This window comes from Macrobrachium rosenbergii, chromosome 4, assembly GCF_040412425.1.
Source record: "Macrobrachium rosenbergii isolate ZJJX-2024 chromosome 4, ASM4041242v1, whole genome shotgun sequence".
Classification (NCBI taxonomy): Eukaryota; Metazoa; Arthropoda; class Malacostraca; order Decapoda; family Palaemonidae; genus Macrobrachium; species Macrobrachium rosenbergii.
In genome coordinates this window covers 8863390-8882496 of record NC_089744.1, presented here as the reverse complement: position 1 = coordinate 8882496, position 19107 = coordinate 8863390, and the positions used below count along the sequence as shown (strand labels likewise).

Sequence of the window (19107 nt, the reverse complement as noted above, 5' to 3'; positions counted from 1 at the left end):
GATTTTCACTTATCATCATGCTGTCGGAACAGAATCCCTGCCGATAACCGGGGACTGCCTGTATTGAGTCATATTACTGATGAAAACTGCAGCAGGCCCATCATACATTCTAATTGCCGTCTGGAACCTCTGGGCTGTGCAAGGAACGTATTGGAGTCTTAACTTATTCTGTTTTGAGTATTGATGGGGAGAGAGAACTGGCCATGAAGGGTATCCCAACACAGTCCCAGCCACTGAAAGCATCTGCTGAGTGTGAGGCAGGATTTTTTGTGATTTATCACAAAACCTTTTGACTGGAGTTTGTTGACCACTGCTCTTTGGTTTTTCAAGCACACTTTTCTTGTGGCCCCCCAGATTAACTAGTCGTCTAGGTAGGCTATTAGTTGTATTCCTTCTTGTCTGAGTTCTCGAACAACTACCGTTGCTAATTTTGTAAAAATTCTTGGGGCAGTGTTTAGCCCAGAGGGCATGACTTTGAATCTGTACATATCTTTCCCTAGCCAGAACCCTAGGAAGGGGTGGAAGGGAATGGGGATAGGGGCCTGCCAGTATGCATCTTTCAGATCTATAGAAGCTGTCCAAGTCCCTTTTGGAATGATTGTATGTACTTGGGCAACGGTAGTCATTGGAAACTTTTGGCAAACAATGTGTTTGTTCACTGTTGATAGATCGAGGATCACTCTTTGTTTGGAGGAATCCTTTTTGGGGACACTGAAGAGATGTGCTTGGTGGTGAATGTACACATGTTTCTCTATGGCTCCCTTTAACAGAGAGGGCTCTGGTTTTTGGAAGAACCCATTTAAAGGAGGGGAGGGATGAGACCATTTCCACCCCATCCCATTGAAAATAATGCTGTGTCCCCAAGGGGAAGACTTCCATTGCCTGTGATGTCGTCGAAGTCGACCCCCGACCTACAATTCCTATTGGTATCTGCCTCTCCCTCTGCCTTTGCCCTTGATAGGCATTCCAGGTGTTGCTTTTCTTTTTCCCCTGTAAGGGGGGTCTTTGGACCTTGAGAAAAAGATTTGCTTGCTGTTGTTTTTGTTGTCCCTTTGCAGGGAGTTGTCCCTTCTGACCATCTACCTGTCTTTTAGGAAAAATTTTTGGGGGTGACTGAAGGCTTATAGGATTTTTGATCATTGCAAGCCTTTTTTTTAGGTTGGGTAAATGGAAGTTTCGGGTTTTTTGTGTGCTGAATTTCCATTTTCCCAGAAGAGTGTACACTGTACAATTCTGTTGGCAGGCTTGTTAAGTTGAGCCACAACAGGTCCTTACAGAAGGTTAGAATGTAATAATGAAGTTACATTGGGGAGTGACTTGTTGGAGCCCTCCAATTTCGATTCGTGCTTTTATGCACCACTAGAAAGTCATAGTGTGCTTCCTATAGGGTTCTCATAAGACTTTTGGCCACAGCAGCAAAAATTGTTCTGAAAACTTCTGGAAGCCTTTTGGTGGCAACTTCCATCAAGGTGGTAGAGGTTATAATACTAAGGAGGTGGATCCCATTATGAAATTCTGTTGAGGCTGTCCTCTCTTGAGATTCTTCTCATAGGGGTCCCAAACTGCATAGCTATATTTAAAGTGAGCTTTAACCTTTCAAAAGGAAGTTTAACATCGCCCATTCCTTGGTGGAATTTTCCAAAACTGGGATGACCATGGCAAATGGTTTTAATTCTGCCATTGTCTCTCGTTTTCTAGAAATTACAAAATTCTGAAATATGCCTTCACATGATTAATTATTTTGAAAGTGAAGAGACAGAAGGCTGGGGCTACTTGGTGAGTAACTTGGGTCTTATTCAAAATGGAAGTAGAGATCCATTTTCCATTGACATGGTAAAAGGTTGTCTTCCATAGCTTTCAATGCTATAGGCACAGGTAAGAGAACCTTTTTTAGTGGTTTCTCCACATCTGGTGAAGGTGGTACCAGGTGCCATTCTGTATTAGGGAATGCTGTACTGTCTGTAAGTTCTACATTTACAACTTTGACAATAGTTTTTCTCTCATTAAGTACAGTAGATAATAATAATAATAATAATAATAATTCCTTTATTCCACAAATACAGTGGGTATTCTATTACATAAAAAGTTACATAAAAAGTATCCATACAGATGACTCTTAAATGCACATTGAGACGTCTCGCCAAGGATTATCAGTATCATCAGGGGTGAGTATTGGAGTCCCTATCATGCTTTGATCTGAAGTTTTATATTCCGAACTGTCCATTTTGTTGTTTCCAGTGGGAATTCTAACATTAGACCCTGTTTGGGCTGGATTTGTATCCACTCTCACTTTTCGGTTACAGGGTGCAGTACCTTTACACTTTGGGGTGTACGTGACTGACTTAATTTCCATAGTTTCCTTTTCAGAATCATGTACCATGTCCCTTTAATATTGCCGTTTTGTGGCAAGGACATCTTTGATGTTACTCATAATTTCCTTACAGAATTGATTAAATGTCACAAACTGTGTATCCCTTTTGGGGGAGCTTGTGCAGTCTGACTGAGCTTCAACAACTGAACTGTAACTGCCTGTTAACCAAAGGGCAGAATTCCTGGGTAAGTTACTATACCCCTCCAAAAATGTAGTCATTTCAGTCAGAGTTGTGGATCCTAGTATCCCTTTTTGGGAAAAGATCCTCTTCAGCATCTGATAGCTGCATGGGGGATAGAATTCCATCTGAAAGGTTTCTCCCATGGCTAGCTGAAATTTGTGTCCCTGATCCTTCTGGGTTCATCAGGGCCATTTCAGTGGCAATGTCCCCTTCATATTGATTAGTAAGAATGTCACCCCCATATAAAGATTCGTCTACTTTCTCCGGGGGGTTAACCTGGGGGTTATTGGGGACTGATGTTACTTGGTTTTGGCCCAAATATAGGTCTTGCTCTGAGAAAGGGTTAAATTGCTGCCGGAGTTCTGCCAGAAAGGTATAATCTCCCGCTCCCTCATTCTTCACACCTACTGAACCCTGGCACCCACCGAGGCAGTTTAAAACGAGCTGTTTCGTCCTTAAAACTTGCTGCCAAGAGCATACTACAAATTTTGCACATATCTGGCAACCAACCAGATTTTCCTTGTTTTCTACAAGGACTATGCTCATGGCAGGTGGTATGGGTTGTACCCACTGGCAAAAAATGAACCGAGCAGTTTTTTGCAGAACACTTGAGCTGAGGGTCCTGCATAATGGCAACCCTGTTTTGATAAAGCAAGTTGTTATTAGAAACTAGTTAGTACGAATTGTCTGTAGTCCTTAATTAGGCAGTATATTCAATATTACAGGTAATTTTATTTACCATATTGTTATATGTATTAAATATCTTTGTTAACATAAACATTGTAAGATTTAAGTTAGTTTTGACACCAGTATATGGTTCATTTTTATTTGTACACTGTTAGTCCTTTTGCAAGGGCTATGTGAAATTTAATTTTGAATGTCGTGCCATTCAGGCTAACTGCTATAAACTAATTTAACTATATGGCTTAGGTTAATGCTGCTAGCATAATCTACCTTTAGGCTAAGAATAGAGGATTTCTTAGAGGGTTCTTGCGTAATTTATTCTAGGCCACTGCCTAGTCTAGGCTTATTTAAATCACACTCAAGGATATAAACTTTACAGGAAAGAACCCTCTTATAATTTAGTTTGCTGTTTTATCTGGCCGAGACTACCTTTTATCTGATATTCGGCCATTGCTTTATTTAATTTGAGCTACTATTTTAGGCTAAGAGTAGGATATTCCTTAAAAAAATGGTGGGGGGGGGTTTTCCTCCTCAGTCTGGTTAGGCTACTGTCTGTTCTAGGTTATATCACCTTGAGGATATAGGCTGCATAAGAACCACTAATATGTAGCCTTACAGATAGGCTATCGAGTTGCAAAACTAGGTTATTATTTTATCAAGCCAAGGATAGTATTTATATCTAATCCTAGGCTATTTGGTCTAAATTACTGCTTAGACCAGTGTTATGATAAATTATTTCTTAAAATGTTCTCTCTTAGCTCAGTATAGGGTACTGCCTAAGCCAGATTATTTTAAAACTCTTAAATGTAGGGTATATAAAATTGGAACTCACTAATGTGTAACCTTATAGTGAGGCTACCATTTTTGTTTAACCCAGGTTATTATTTATAACTAATTCTAGGCTATTTGGTCTACTATAAAAAACAGTAGCTCACTAATGTGTAACCTCATTTAATTCACACTTATTGGTATGAGTTACATAAAACACAATTACCTTAATATGTAGCCTTAAAGCTAGGCTACCATCAATCCAGTAATGGGATGCTTCGTAAAAGGTTATCACTGGTGCTGCCTAGGCCAGATTATTTAGATCACACGTAAGTGTATAGGCTATATAAAAATAAAAAAAATATACTAATATGTAGCCTTATAACTAAATTACCATTTTATCTTGCCCAGATTGCTGCTATTGTCTAAGCCTAGGGTCCTTGGTCTAGGCTAGGCTCTTGCTTAACCCCATAATAGGGTATTTCCTAAAGAGTTTGTACTTGCTTTAATTACCTAATCCTGATTATTTAGCTCCCACTTAATGATATGTAATCCGAGGTTATAGGCTACAGACAACATCCACTATTAATCTATTCTCACTTAATCTGATGTAGGCTACTGCCTAAGCTATTGTAGACATATAATCTGAAAGGATATTCTATATTAGTGATAAATTGTGGAACATTTCCTTTAGTTAAAACATCTAATTAGATTGACAAATTCCTTAAAAACAACTTGTGCTTTTCAAAACTATCAATCAGCAACACGATTAAGCGCTGGCCATGTGATCACAAGAAAACACAGAGTTTTTCGGCTTTTACACACAAATTAATTACCAATTCCAAAAGTCGCTTATACAGAGCACTGGTAATGAAGTAAACTGTTCGGTATTGACCAAATAGAAGATATAGCTTGGGTTTTTCGCAGGGTTTGATGATGGAAGCAACTGGGTAACAGCTTCGCAGAACATAAGGGAAAGTGCCCTCCTATCTTTGTGTCCATTATATACTCCATCACATGTTATAGTGTTTCTCATTATGACACAATACCTAGCCAAAAAGATAAGTTAAAAGAGAATTCTTTGATATTAGTTTGGAGCTCTGGTAGACCATGGAAGGTAACTTCTTGAGGAGAAACAAGTGACTACACTATCAAAAAGGATCTTTTTTTTTTGGACATGGAGGCCCAATGTTGAAGGCCTGGTCCCTTCACTACTGGTTGCCATCCTATAGGAATTGGTTCATCTCTTTATTTACAAAAATATCACTGAATTAATTATGATAAAATTACAGGCAATTTTTTTATATACAGTATTTCGAAAAAGTAGGCTTTTTAATGTCGGGTGGTGTCGGTTTTAAATGCCAGGCCCATATGTAACTGTCAGTGAAAATGGCTTAGCTTTCATTTATAAAGAATTATATTTAGCTATAGAAATACAGTAAAGGTTCAGCAGTTTTTTAAATCAGTAAAAGTTTTAAAGCACTTTCTCATTTTTATGAAGATGTTAATTCCAGTAAAACAGTGCCTCTCATACTCATTCCAGTGTTAGAATGTCAAGTGGAGACAGATGAAAACAGGAAGGAAAAAGGAGTTGCCAAATTAAGGATACATTTTTTTTTAAAGATCCTATTCAGCACTCACCATGGTTAAACTACACTTTATACACTAAGACTGAAATTACCAAAAGCAAGAGTATTTTTTTTTTTTTTAATCCCAAGTCATCTTGGTCTACTTATGAACTGCTAACATAGTGAAGGTATTTAACTTTTCTAATCCATGAGATCTCAATCAGGGAAGGTTATTGGAGTGAAAGTAAATGACATCAGCAAATACATTCAAAAGTGGGAGCTTTAACAGTTTTCTGTATAGATGGTGAACTGTAAATATTGGCTCGATATCTTCTATATTACAAATAAATCAGATTTTGTTGATATTTAGTTTTCAATTAGGATGATGTGCATTTGTTGTTGAATTCGTATGTTAGACTTGTGCAAGATCTTTATATATTTTTTCTCACCAGGATGAAGAACGTGTTGCATTACTCCGCAAGGCCTGTGCTCAGCACCAAAAGGGTTACCAAGATGCTATGTGCGGCAAAGGCATTGACCGTCATCTTTTCTGTCTCTATGTCATATCCAAATATCTGGAAGTTGACAATCCCTTCCTTAGTGTAAGTATGATATTTTATTAATTTCCCAAGATGACATGACTGGCAGTTTTTATTTTTGTTTAGCCTGTACATTTATTTTCTTGGTATTTGTTTTGGAAATCTTGTTATGTTCATTCTTTCAACATTTGAACTACTCTTTTGGATGTCAGGGATTTGAAATCTCATGAAATTTATGTAAAGTGACCCTGATACAGGACAGTTTCTTCATGCCTAAACATTGATTAAAGATGCTTTTCTTCACTTCTACAGAATCTTTGGAAATGTGACTTTCAAAGCAATGGCATTTTTGTAACTGGTCAGTTGAATTAGTCTCTCTTTAATGGATTGTATAACTTGTGTATTATTTGTATGAAGTACAATCCATTGCCATACTAGAGCCTATTACAAAGATAATTCAAGGGAATGCTGAGGTGGAAATTGTCAAGAAATGTTTGCCATCAATTCCCTTTAGTGTATGTGTGAGTGTTCAGCTTAATTGTCTGCTCTGTATTATTTCATTTCACTTTTAATCTCAGGATTTTTGCAGGTTTTTTCATCAAACCAATATCCTGGAAGCTTTTATTTAGCTGTCTGTGTGAAGGTTGTACAGTCATACCCTGAACATACGTGAGGTTAGGTTCTAGAACCCCTCGCCCAAGACAAATTTCCGCTAAGTTTAGCACGTTCTCTAAAAATGCAAATAAATGCTTATTTTTAAAGTTAAACAGTAAATATGACCCTAATCGTGCTCCCAAATTACTGTATTAAGCCAACTTTTAAATGAAATTAAAGTTACTGTAATTTCATGTAGAAGTTATCTTAATACGTTACCCGCAAAAAAAGAAATACATGGTTGACATAAAAATAGAGAGTTGGAAGAGAATTTCTGTCTCTCCCCTTCTGACCGATCTATTTTTAGAAGTCTTCTCAACCTCTTTTTAATAACTTCTTTATTCTGTCTCTTTCTCTTTGTTCTGAAGTGCTTTTTCATGAACAAACAGTGTTTTTTTTTATTTTGACTAATACAACTCTTAGTTATTATATTGCAATATACTCCCTGAACGCCTGAATTAGCCCCGGTCACTGACCAGCCCAAACTATATCCCCATAATTTTACCCACAAAGTGGGTAATTAACTGTCAGCATTACCAGCGCTACGGGAAAAATCTTGTCAAATACCGGCCAACAGAGGCTGACACACCCAATTGTTATTTGCTCGGTGTGCTGTGTGGGTGTGTCCCACATCAGGCGAACTTTCGGTCATTTAGCCCGACCCCCATTTAAAGAATTTGGACATCAGATCATGATTTTGGACTGTTTTCAACACCTTTTCTCCTGGATTTATACTTTATTGACTGGATTTGGAACTTCTCTCCTGGTTTTAACTTTGGATCGGTACTATGGACTCAATTGGATAAGTCAGACAAGAAGACATCGCTGTCTGCTAGCGCCACCGCTTCCACTTCGTCTACATCTTTGACGACTGAGCCTTCTACTACTGGAGAGGCTGCCGCTCATCGGTCCTGCACATCTTGCAAGCGTAGGATGAGTACCCTCAAACACGATCGACATTGTTTGTATTTTATGTAGGAGGGTTCAGTGTAGTATCAGTCAGAGATGTGACGGGTATAGGTCTTTGTCAGTAGATCAAATGGAAGATTATTTGAAACACAGAAAATCCTTTGCCTCAAAGAGTAAGCGTAGGTCAGGATCAGGTGTAGATAAGGAAGCGTTAGATTCAGAGTTATTCAGGAAGTTCGAGGACAGTTGATCATCCAGTATGTCTAGCCTATTTCTAGCCTGATGAGTAAGTTACAGAGAATAGAGATAGTGGTAGTAGTAGCATAGTTGATTCTAATTGTTCTTTTTCAGCTCCCCTGCCTATTCCAGAACCAGCCCTAATGGGTCCTGGGGGTCATGGAGAACCGCAGGCCTTGAAGGTAGGTTCTGCCGGGCCCCCTCAGCACGGAGCAGGAAGTGTTGGCAGCAGATTCCCCCCTTCCAACTCAAGATGTAAGTTCTGAGGTTGATGTAAAGTTAGGTAAGACACAGACGAGTAAGGAAAATAGGTTAGGAAGAGTTCAGGAAGAGAAGTGGAAGGTGCAGCCTTCTTCGGGTTTGGGTTCGGTTGGGGTTTAGTGTGATGACTTCCTCTTGGATCCATCTTCGGTTTTATTTCTTGCTTTGAGTTCTTTACAACAGAAGGTTTCTAAGTCTGTGGTTCGTTGTTTGGATGTGGTTTCGGGTTTGTCGGATTCTGTATTGTTGCTGAAAATGTGGTATCATGAATTATTTTATCATAAATAAATTACTTTGTGGAATGGAATGATAAAGGTAACAACAGCAGTTGTTAATGTACAGCTTGGTTTTGTCAATTAGCTATAAAAATATCATGTTAGCACAGTAGCATTATTTCATTTGAGAATTTTCCACGTTTCAGTTATTTAATGGGTATTTTGAGTGCCATAATTGTAGCAAACAAGAAGTGACTATTCTTGGAGCTACTTCTAAAGAATACAATCTTAAGTCTGCAGCATTTCCATGTTATCCAGGTAACAAGTTTTGGAAGTTGTAAGTTATTAGATAAGGTATAATCGCTAATTTTTAAGGACAGTTCTTTCAGGAAAGCCCGGTGAGAGTAGAGATTGTCCATACACTGTACAGACCTTTTGGTCTTTACATATGGAATAATTCTTAGCTGCCAGCTGAGATTTAATCCATACGTAAAGACTGAAAGGTTTTTATTTAATGAAAAATACAAATTGATTAAAAATTTGTCATTTTTAGCTCATTTAGTTCAGATACTTTCCCCCTTTTGTGCCCTCCCTTTTATAACTGTGAATTGTTTTATGAGTTAGCAATAAGTAATATGTGATTGTGAGAAGTTGTGAGTAATATAAAATTCTTTTCAGGAGGTTCTTTCAGAACCATGGCGTTTAAGTACCTCTCAAACTCCACATGGGCAAACAGGAAGGATGGATTTGACCAAGAACCCCAAATGCATAAGTGCTGGAGGAGGTTTTGGGCCTGTTGCTGATGATGGGTATGGAGTGTCCTATATAATTGCAGGGGAAGATACTGTATTCTTCCACATATCCAGTAAGAAGAGTTCTCCTGTAACAGTACGTATTATGTCATTATTGTATATTGTAGAAAAAGTTAATATAATGTACTTCTGTACATAAGTATCAAATTTTGGTTTACAGTAGCCTCTCTGCTGATTTTAAAAATGGAATAAGCTACTGAGTAGCCTACAGGTGTTAAATAACTTCCACCTGAATGGGATCAAAGGATTAAGAGGAACTTAGAAGGGGGAATAAAAAATGAGTTGTGGAATGAGGAAATTAGAAGTTTATTGAAGGACAAACAAATTAATTCATGAGGACTTGCAAGATAGACAGAAAGATCATGTGCATGAATACAGGATAAGGTCAAGATGGAGATTAAAGAAAAAGAGGTGAAAAGGTCTTCAGGAAGCCTAAGTTGTTCTATGAGAAAGTAAATGTAGAAAAGCTAAGGAGCAAATGGATCTCAGAATGAAAGATACCAATGGAAAAATTCTTCTGAAGAAAGTGTAGTTCTTGTTGATGAAGTGAATATTTTGGGATTTCTAGAATGTGCAAGAAGGAAGAGAGGCAGTGCTGAATGAAGCAAAAGTAGATGGAGTTAGTATAAATTTGAGAATGCTTGTGAAATTATGGTTCAGGATGTTGGAAGGGCAATTAAAGAGACTGAAGAGTGGCAGGACACTAGAACTGGATGGAAATTCAAATGAAATGCTGTGGTATGATTGTGAAAGTATGATTGAGTGGTTGACAAGGGTGGGTAAGGAGTCTGGTGACAAGGGTGGGTAAGGAGTCTGGATGAAGAAAGTGCTCAAAGGGATAGGAGGAATAATTATTCCTTTGTGTAAGGGTAAAACCGAGTATGAAGACTGTAATTACGCTTTCACGATCATACCATAGCATCTCGCCTGTTGCATCACTTCCTGGGATTTTCAGCTTTCAGTCTTTTATATGCGCTGTTTATGTCCTCAGCAGTAACTTTTAAAAGTATTCTCAAATATAAACTAACCCTGTCCATTCTAGCATCATTCAGATTTACAACTCTTGGATCATCCACAGTCAACAAAACAAAAGTTACAAGATACCAAACAATGCCAGAAAATATGTTCTTGTGATTAGATGTATTTGCAACCATTTAGTATGGTTGGACACCCCCCACATCTGATATCACAACAAGGAGGGTTTCCGGCTTCCTGGAATTATTGAATGGAAAATTTTCATAGTAGAGTGAGCACTTCACATGTATTTATCCGTTCAACAAAGAAGTTTGTGATATTAATTGTCAAGCCAAGCTGTGACTTACATTATACAATGTGACTCATTTCCCTTCTGTCCCATACCCATGTCTGCATGTTTCCCCATAGATCCATCCAGATTGCCTTTGATGCCCCTGAAACATAAGAATAGTGATGATGGTAAAGCTTTTAAGCCAAACAAAGCATGAAGGCTTCCTCTTTTTAAAAAAAGATTAAGAATTCCTGATATGATCTAAAGAGATAAAAAAAATTTACATTGAGCTTGCCAGGATGTATTGCAGGAACATGCTGTCTTTGCTGTTGCACAACAGACAGCATGTGTGATGAGGTTTTCTGAGGTTTTCACAAAGTTGGAAAAGGAATTAAAAATCTTTGTGGAAGATATGAACCAGAAGAGCTTGCTCATGGATGGCAGGGTAACATGGCTGGAGGCCTTGAGCTCGTTTGAGGACTTGATAAATGCAAAAGAGAAAGTGGCATCAAGCCAATCACAGGAAGCAGAAATGGTTACATAGGTACAGAAATATGTATACACCAATCTGAGAAATTTAAAAATTACTGAAGGAGCTAGTTACATTTGCTGATGAGAAAGCTGCTGCCATGTTTCTGGCAGAGTTAAAAAAAATGAGTGTGCAAGGAGGCTACAAACCCCAAAAAAGATTGTGATGAAATAGAACTATTATGGAAAAGAAACCTAACATAACTTATATCCATATTAGTGCAAAATAAGTGCCAGGCTTTAAAGCTCAGAACAATATAACTTTTATTTCAGTTTGACCAGGCATATGATAAAGCCTACCATTGTTCACCTTATTGTATACTTTTTAGAACTCTTTAAAACAAAAATGAATATCTTCTCATTTTCTGGCAACACAACCCAGAGGCATGGGTCATGGCAGTTTTAATTCGCCAAATGGTTTCACCGGTACTTTATCCCCGAAGTACTTGGAGAAGGAAGGGTTGCTTATCAAGGTTTTGTTAGTGATAGAAATTGTTTTTTGCCATTCTCAGTCAAGCATCATTGAAGATGAAAATATAAAGGTAGTATTTATGACACCAAACATGACCTCACAACTTAGCGATGTAACCAGAGGATCAGAGTATCATTTGGTGTGTCAAAGCCTCATACATTGGGCAGGTATTCGAGATGATTTGAACAGTGATTAATGCTGACCCTGACATTGAAGTCATAGACTGCTGGAAATAGGTCACAAATCCTGGTACAAGAAGGTTCATCAAAGGAAGTGGTGGAGTTAAAATTAATAACAGGGTATGTTTGATGGAAGAATTTGTAGAAGGAAGTCATCCATGATTTCCAATGCCTTCCAGGAATTGAAGAAGAGGTAAAGGAAACAATCTGAACAGCATAATAGGTTCCTAGCAATGGATAATTCAGTACAATAGGAGATGTGGAAGATGATTTCAGTAAAATGCTGTTAGGATTTGGCAAACCAGGAGTTGGACAGCCCTCATCAAGTCGTCCTAGGGGAAGAAAAATTGGAAGAAGTGTTCCAGCTGACAAACACTGTAAAGAAGATTATGGTTTATGATCCCGTGTGGAATGCAGCATTAAAGTGACATTTGTTGCTGTAAGCTGTTAAACTATCCAGCTTATATTTGACAAATTCAAAAAACTAAAGTAGCAACGATGTGACACCTATCACAAATTCTCTCCAAAAGTAGACAAAACCAGTTTTCATTACCAAAAACACCAACCCATATACTTGAACATCATCTCTTGATGTCATCCATCCATTATCTTTATGTGCTCTGCCTTTAACAGCTTCAGAAGATTATAAACCATATCATCCTGGTGCTCCATCTTTTGTTTGGCCAGAGGGTCAATACCCTAATGACTTGCAAATTATCACAATGTCTTCGATGTCACCCCACTGCATTATCACGAGTCATCAGTGTAATAAATATGAAGAACATACACACATTGATACATTAGACACACAGAGATGCACTGACTGTGTTTGCTCATCATTCTCTCAAAAAATTTTTTATTCATAATGAATTTGGCAGAGGAAGGGGTTAGGGAAGATAAGCAAATGCACAAAAATTGTGTAGTTTACGTTAACATGATGCTTACATGTACATATGCACATATAGACTGAATAGCATATGTATGTAACATTACATCACTGCGTTAAGTAAAATACTGTACTTTTATAAATGTCAGTAAAATACTGTACCAGAGAGACGGGGTAGCCACAGTAAGTGCGCACTCAGTGTACATTTACCGGTATGTACTTACATACACACAAGTTACTGTAGGCTAGGCATACACATCCATTTTACATGAAAATACAATTATGTACATATCTTATTGAATAAAACTTACTGAAAATCGTATTTGATTACACAAACTTTAAAGTAATTTCTTAATTTATTGTTACCATCAGTCATCAGTGATAGGTAAGGGAGAGGATTTTTTTTTTTTTTTTTTTTTTTTATTTTATTTATTTATTTATTTATTATACCTAAGTGGCTTCTGTTTCTCTTGTACAGTAGAATTATTAGAGATCTTCTGCTGTCGTAGTTTCATGCTTTGTTCAAGTTTTTTCTTCCATACTGCAGGTGTATATTTTGGTAACATTAAATGCTTACATTTAAATTTTTTTTTTTTTAATAATCCCTTCTGAGATTGATGAGGGTCTTATACACCATCAAATAGGGTAATTCGTGTACCATTGCTAATTACAGAGAAAAGGGGAAGCTGCTTTGAACTTGCAACAATTTTAAATTGCTAAATTGGCTAACTTATGGAAGTCAAGAATATTAACTCAATGCTCTAGTTAGTTTGGTTATGAAGAATTTAACTATTAAATTTTCAGTGTCACTATCTTTCAACCTGCTTCAGTTATGAGAAAGTTTCATATTTCATGTTTCAAAAAGTGGATGTTAGAAAGGAAAGTTGATGAGGAAAAAAATATCAATTTTAGGTTCAATCAGTTCCAATGATTATTTTGGGAAATGAATATAATTGATTTTTATGACAATTGCAGGACTCACGTCGGTTTGCCCGCCAGATTGAGAAAGCCTTAGATGATATGAAGAATCTTTTCAGATCTGTGAAAAAATGAGTAATCTACCAGGTAACAGAAGTAACTGCAAAACTGATCATGTTCACCTCAGTCCATTGGTTGCTAATCAGTTATTTATATGTAGAATTCATTGCATTCTGCAGTGTTTACTTTGTGTTTTTAATAGACTTTTGGTGTCACATTTAATTAATTTCTCCCTGTTAGGGTTAGCAGACTGTGTTATGTAAAGTAATAATGATTTCTGATTTTATCCTATTTATAACAGTTTAATACACAATACTTTAGAGTAATCAGTAAGATACTTTGTTTTACTACTTTACATACAGTACTTCATAGTGGTATGGTTCTGGTTTTATGGTATTTAACTTCAGAATTGTAGAGTACTTGAAAACTTTTCTGGTTAATTCAATTTTATTCTTGGGAATAAAATCGGTATCATCATTGTTAATTTTATGAGTCATAACTCGTAGAAATGATACTTTTTCATTAAACTTAAGTGTATTTCTATCATTGTTGTGAAATCTTATCTGGTGTTCCCAGTCAGTAGTACTGTAGTACCTAGGAACTTTTATCTCAAGGTGTTTATATCTAACAGGTGACTTTTTGTTTTTTTTTAATTCATATTCTAAGTAATAACTGGTGAAATTTTCATGCTTAACAAATTGCTATTTTAAATTAATTTTAGGAATGCAAGTTTGAAGAGCTCAATTTGTCATGGTAAACAATCACTTTACAGTAAATTAAGTTTTAAAAATTGTGTAAGAAGTATATATGCAGTTGACATGGTTGTTAAAATAAGACATGCAAAGAAGTCTTGTGTTGAGGTATTTCTTACAGAAGATATTTTATTGGCTTGAAAAGAAAAAAGTATATCAATTTCATATCAATTAATAATGCTATAGAATAGTTTATTGGTACTATAATATTACTGTATAACAAGAATTTTAATGGCAACACAAAATGTAGTGAGGTTAAAGTACAATATGGAACTATGCTGTGGTCTGAGTTGTCTTTGCTGATACGTAGATGTGTAAGAAGTAAAGCTTTCAAAGATGTAGACAAAAACTTGATGGATATCAATTGAGATTTATATGTGGCCCTTGCCAGTAACAGCACTCGAGATGATTAGAAATTTAGGTTACCCTGTAAAAATAATTAAAACAAACTTATAACTCCTAATTAAGGGAAGATAAGATGTATTTAGGAAAGCAAAGCATTGTTGTGCTGTATGGACACTTATAAGTTTTCTCATTACTAATTCTCTTGTAAAATTTCTTGAGATTTTCATGCTTAGTGATTTCCTGAAGAATTGAGCCAAGACTTTATACTGTACAGTAAGTGACTGATACATTAAGTCTAAACAATGTCTATTTCATTCACTTGAAAGAGTGACTGACACATAGCTGACATTAATATTTAATACAATAGATATCAAATGCTTCAGTGCAAAGAACAAGAGGCCACATAATGTTAAGGAGATGACTCATTCGTTATTTGTTTTATGATCTCCTAAGAGAAATAAGTTTAGTTTTTCTTATATCTACAATACTAGCAATTGAGTACATCTTCACTTGCTATTAGCCAGAGAAGCAAAGGTTGCATATATTCCACTGAAAATGCAAATATTGAAGTTGTGGTGAAAAGTTATGACCTGCTTAATGCTTACTTAGAGGCATCTTTTTCCATTGTTCATATGAGTTCAGCTTATTTCCTTTATATACAGTACTGGATAAATACAGTAGCCTCTCCATATACTCGAGGAATTCTCAGAAGATAGCAAACCCCATGTAAACCTTGTAAAATACAGTACTATATGCATTTTGTAAAGATATGGATACTATTTCTCCTCTGAATTATAAACATCAAGATATCAGTAAAACTAAACAAAGTAGAATATACCGTTTACTCTGTTGTTTAGCTTTTAGAAATAAGTGATGACTCAAAAAAAATTTAAGAGTTCTAACCAACCTTCTTCATTCTTTCTGTAATTAAAGTTGATGATGATGTATCTCTTGATGTTATTTTGGAAGGTTCATCTACTTCGGGGGAGCTAACTGACAAAACTGAAGTTAATGGCGTTTCTATCTGGATGCCAGGAGAAAAGTTAGTTTCCTTCTGGATGTCAGGAGAAGCATTTGTTCTGGGAGGGATCCTTTCTTGTATATTACCTTGTATAATTCTGTCAGAAATGTAGCAGTAGTAACTTTGCTTATAATTTCCAGTTAGATGTAAAAGGATTTTTGAGCCAATACATATAAATAAAATATTCCTTCAGCACTGGAATTAAACCCCCTTCCTAGTTTATAAGCAAAGTATAATTCTGTACACACTCATACTGTACTTCAGAATTAAGTTTATACCCTTGAACATCTTGAGAAATTTTGTGGATTTGTAAAAGTTAATGTCATATTAATATTTTCCATTATTTTCATGATATAAAAATTTTCACCGGGCATGAAAAGTGATTACATTTAAATTTCACCTGCCTGTTTGCCATTATGTGGATGCTACACTAATTTACTCCATGAATTAACAAGTTGATAGTCGATCACAGTACGGCTCTGTTTTCTACTTGGTATGAGGTTCAGTGAATATGGCTTGCTTGAAGGGAGGAAAAAAAAAGATGCAGTGTGTACAGAACTGAAACTTAGAAATGTTTCAGGATATATAAAATGTTAAGGATAGAATTATGGCTTACAGTCTATTTTTGTAAGGTAGCATGAAAGTCACTTGTGATAAAGATTTGCAAATAAGGTTTTGATGAATTAAAAAGAGACAGTTATGTTCCATGAGGGTGATAGTCATCAGCTTATTTTTCCTTAGGTATACAAGTAAAGTACTGTAATATGGTATATTCTATTTTTTTAATATCCTGATGTTTTTGCAATAATTTAAAATACAAACTATCAGTATTAAACTCTACCATACTGCTGTTTACAGAGGTTTTATCTTATGCATGGAGTCGTAGAGCAAATCCATTGTTGTATAGGTGACTACTGTATATCGGTTCATATTTGTCAGGTTATACAGAAGTTTGTTGACATGTTAAAAGGGGCTTGATTTTATGAAAATAATTGTTAATGCCCACATTGTAGGAAGAATTCATGAAAAGATAGTCAGGTAAAAAGTCCTTCAAATTATGAAAATTATTATTAATGTCCAAGGAATTGTAGGAAGAATTCATGAAAAGATAGGCAGGTAAAAAGTCTGTGTTGTTAAATGATAAAACAAACTCTGGTTAAATTGTCTGGAGAAAGTGCAAAGCTAGAAATATAAGTTATTTAACCTTACTACTGACCTTACATATATATATACTATATTCTGTTTATATGAAAATATATAATAGCTTTCAAAAATGTTTATATTGTGCTTCATTTTGAAGGTACTATTAACGGCAAAACTTCTTGTCTCAAGTACTGTATTATTTTTTTAGAAGCTTCACATTATTGATTTAATTTTCACAAAAAATAGTTTTCAAGGTGCTTGTGAACCCATAATTTAGACTTCTGTATATCAATAGACATTTTGTATTTTGAGGTAATTTTATGGAATTTCAGAAACTGCTTTTGTTAGAGACATGGTAAGTTTTGTATGTTCTTTAATCAATGCAAAGACAAACATTGTTTGTGCCACCTTTAATCAATGCAATTTTAGTCTAGTTCATATTAGTGTGTTAAGAGAGAATAATTTTGCAAACAGCAATTTGTTGTCCCTTTATTGTACAGTTTTTTTTTTTAGTATATAGACATATTTATATAGTTATCAAATGTATTTTTGAAGCTACTGCTTCTGTTATAAGCTTCATTGTATTTTGAAGTCTTCTGGTTAGTTATTACCTCTGCCTCAGTTTATCCAATAGCTATTTTGTTGTAAACATGGTGACACTATATGTGATTATGAAGGATAATCAGGTAATCCTTATATCATGTTTTATAATTACTATATTTGTTGGCATATAGGACTCTAAAATTTAAGAAAACATGGTGATAGTAATGAATTTTTAGAGGGGAAACAGTTTTATTCAGAATCATTTAAGAGGCCTTAGAACATGTTCTTGAACTATATACTGTAATATACTTCAAAATCTTTTCCCTAATTCCATCTTGTAGCCTGAAAAGTACTGTATCATAGGATAATTATCACCTATATGTGTGTATACTGCCACAGATTTTAGTCAGTTTATTATTTTTTATCTATGTGTATGTGTTATTCAAGGAAATATCAAAATAGGAGAAGGTACATGGTGATTGGAAAACTCCAGTAGCATTTCCGTATCGCTGTAAATTGAAGTCAAAGTGCAATGGGCAGCATTTAGCCCAATATTACTAGACTGTTCTTGACATAAACAGATTTATGTAGCATAATTTTATGTTTTCATAATTTTGGGGCCACCACTATTGTAAACAAATGCTCCTCTTGTAGAATTGTTTCACATTATTATTGATAAACGGATTGAAAGTTTAAAAATATGAAAAATTTAATTGTTGTTTGGCAGCAAGGAAGAATAAAAAAAAATTTTTATTTCCAAATTTTTGTCTACTCCATGGAGGTGCATATTTTTGGAAACATGAATCGTGCTCTACAGCAGTTTGTGAACAGTGTAGAAAAACACTTGATATTGGTAACATAAATAAGGCTGAGCAAAAGACATTTTCGTCCTCTCCATATCTTTTAGTTTTACTGTTAACTAGTTATAATACAATAAATGAGATGCTTCGGGCACATGATGTTAGGGGATATTAAACTTCAGAAAAGAAATACATATGGAAGTGGCACGCAATTTGAAGATACAGGTCACCAAGAAAGGGCAGAGATTAGGTCATGAACCAGATGATAAGGCACAAGGTAGAAGCCATTTTAGAGAGCTCTTATGTTTCATTATGTCAAAAGAAAACCGTAAGTAACTATATCAGCAAAGATACTGATATTGACACAAAACATATTTTGCTGTACTATGGTCGCAGTAACTATTGTGTGTACTGCGTATGAGCGAGTATGAGCTGTGTATAGTTATGCTTTCATCTACCAGAATGATCATTACTCATCTCCATGAAATAAGTGATAATGATTTTAAGATATGATATTGAGGTTTTGCAAGATTTTTAGAAAGGTGATATAGTACAGGCGGCTTCTTTCTCTTGTAAAGTTCAGGGCTAATTTTGAGAAATTAAATGGAAGAAAAGGAGTCCTATATGACATCAAATATGAAAGGTTTATACTCTATGCCTTAATGCTGTAGTATTTCATGTGTTTAATGTGGTGATGGTTAAGATTAAAAGGTAGTTTGGTATGAAAAAAAGTTTTGACTACTTTCTCAGTTTTGATTCTTGAGTAGTAGTAGTAGTATTCTACATAAGGAGTTTGAGTCATGAGAAAATAATTTTCATACATTACTCTATTTGGCTGCATGTACAGTGAATTTTCAGCAAATTTAATAGCCTCAAGAACTATGTCTTTTCAAGCATAAAACCATCAATTCATTTGGGTTGCCTCTCCGTCCATATTTTCATTCTCCCGGAGTATTATGCTTTTGCTACACAGCGAACTCTTGGTGTTATTTTTATACATGATTAGTTTTGACAC

The 19107-nt window shown here is 35.6% G+C and overlaps 1 protein-coding gene across 5 annotated transcripts in view; it reads left to right on the top strand.

The window, feature by feature from the left end:
- Positions 1 to 18000, top strand: part of whd (carnitine O-palmitoyltransferase whd) — a 195008-nt gene extending 177008 nt beyond the window's left edge. For all 5 annotated transcript variants that reach the window (XM_067089946.1, XM_067089942.1, XM_067089932.1 and 2 more), the window contains 3 exons: positions 6025 to 6174; positions 9066 to 9275; positions 13486 to 18000. In XM_067089946.1, the coding sequence (XP_066946047.1) occupies positions 6025 to 6174; positions 9066 to 9275; positions 13486 to 13563 (438 nt within the window). In that variant the 3' untranslated portion in view covers positions 13564 to 18000. The remainder of the gene's footprint in view (positions 1 to 6024; positions 6175 to 9065; positions 9276 to 13485) is intronic.
- Positions 18001 to 19107: the final 1107 nt, after the last annotated feature.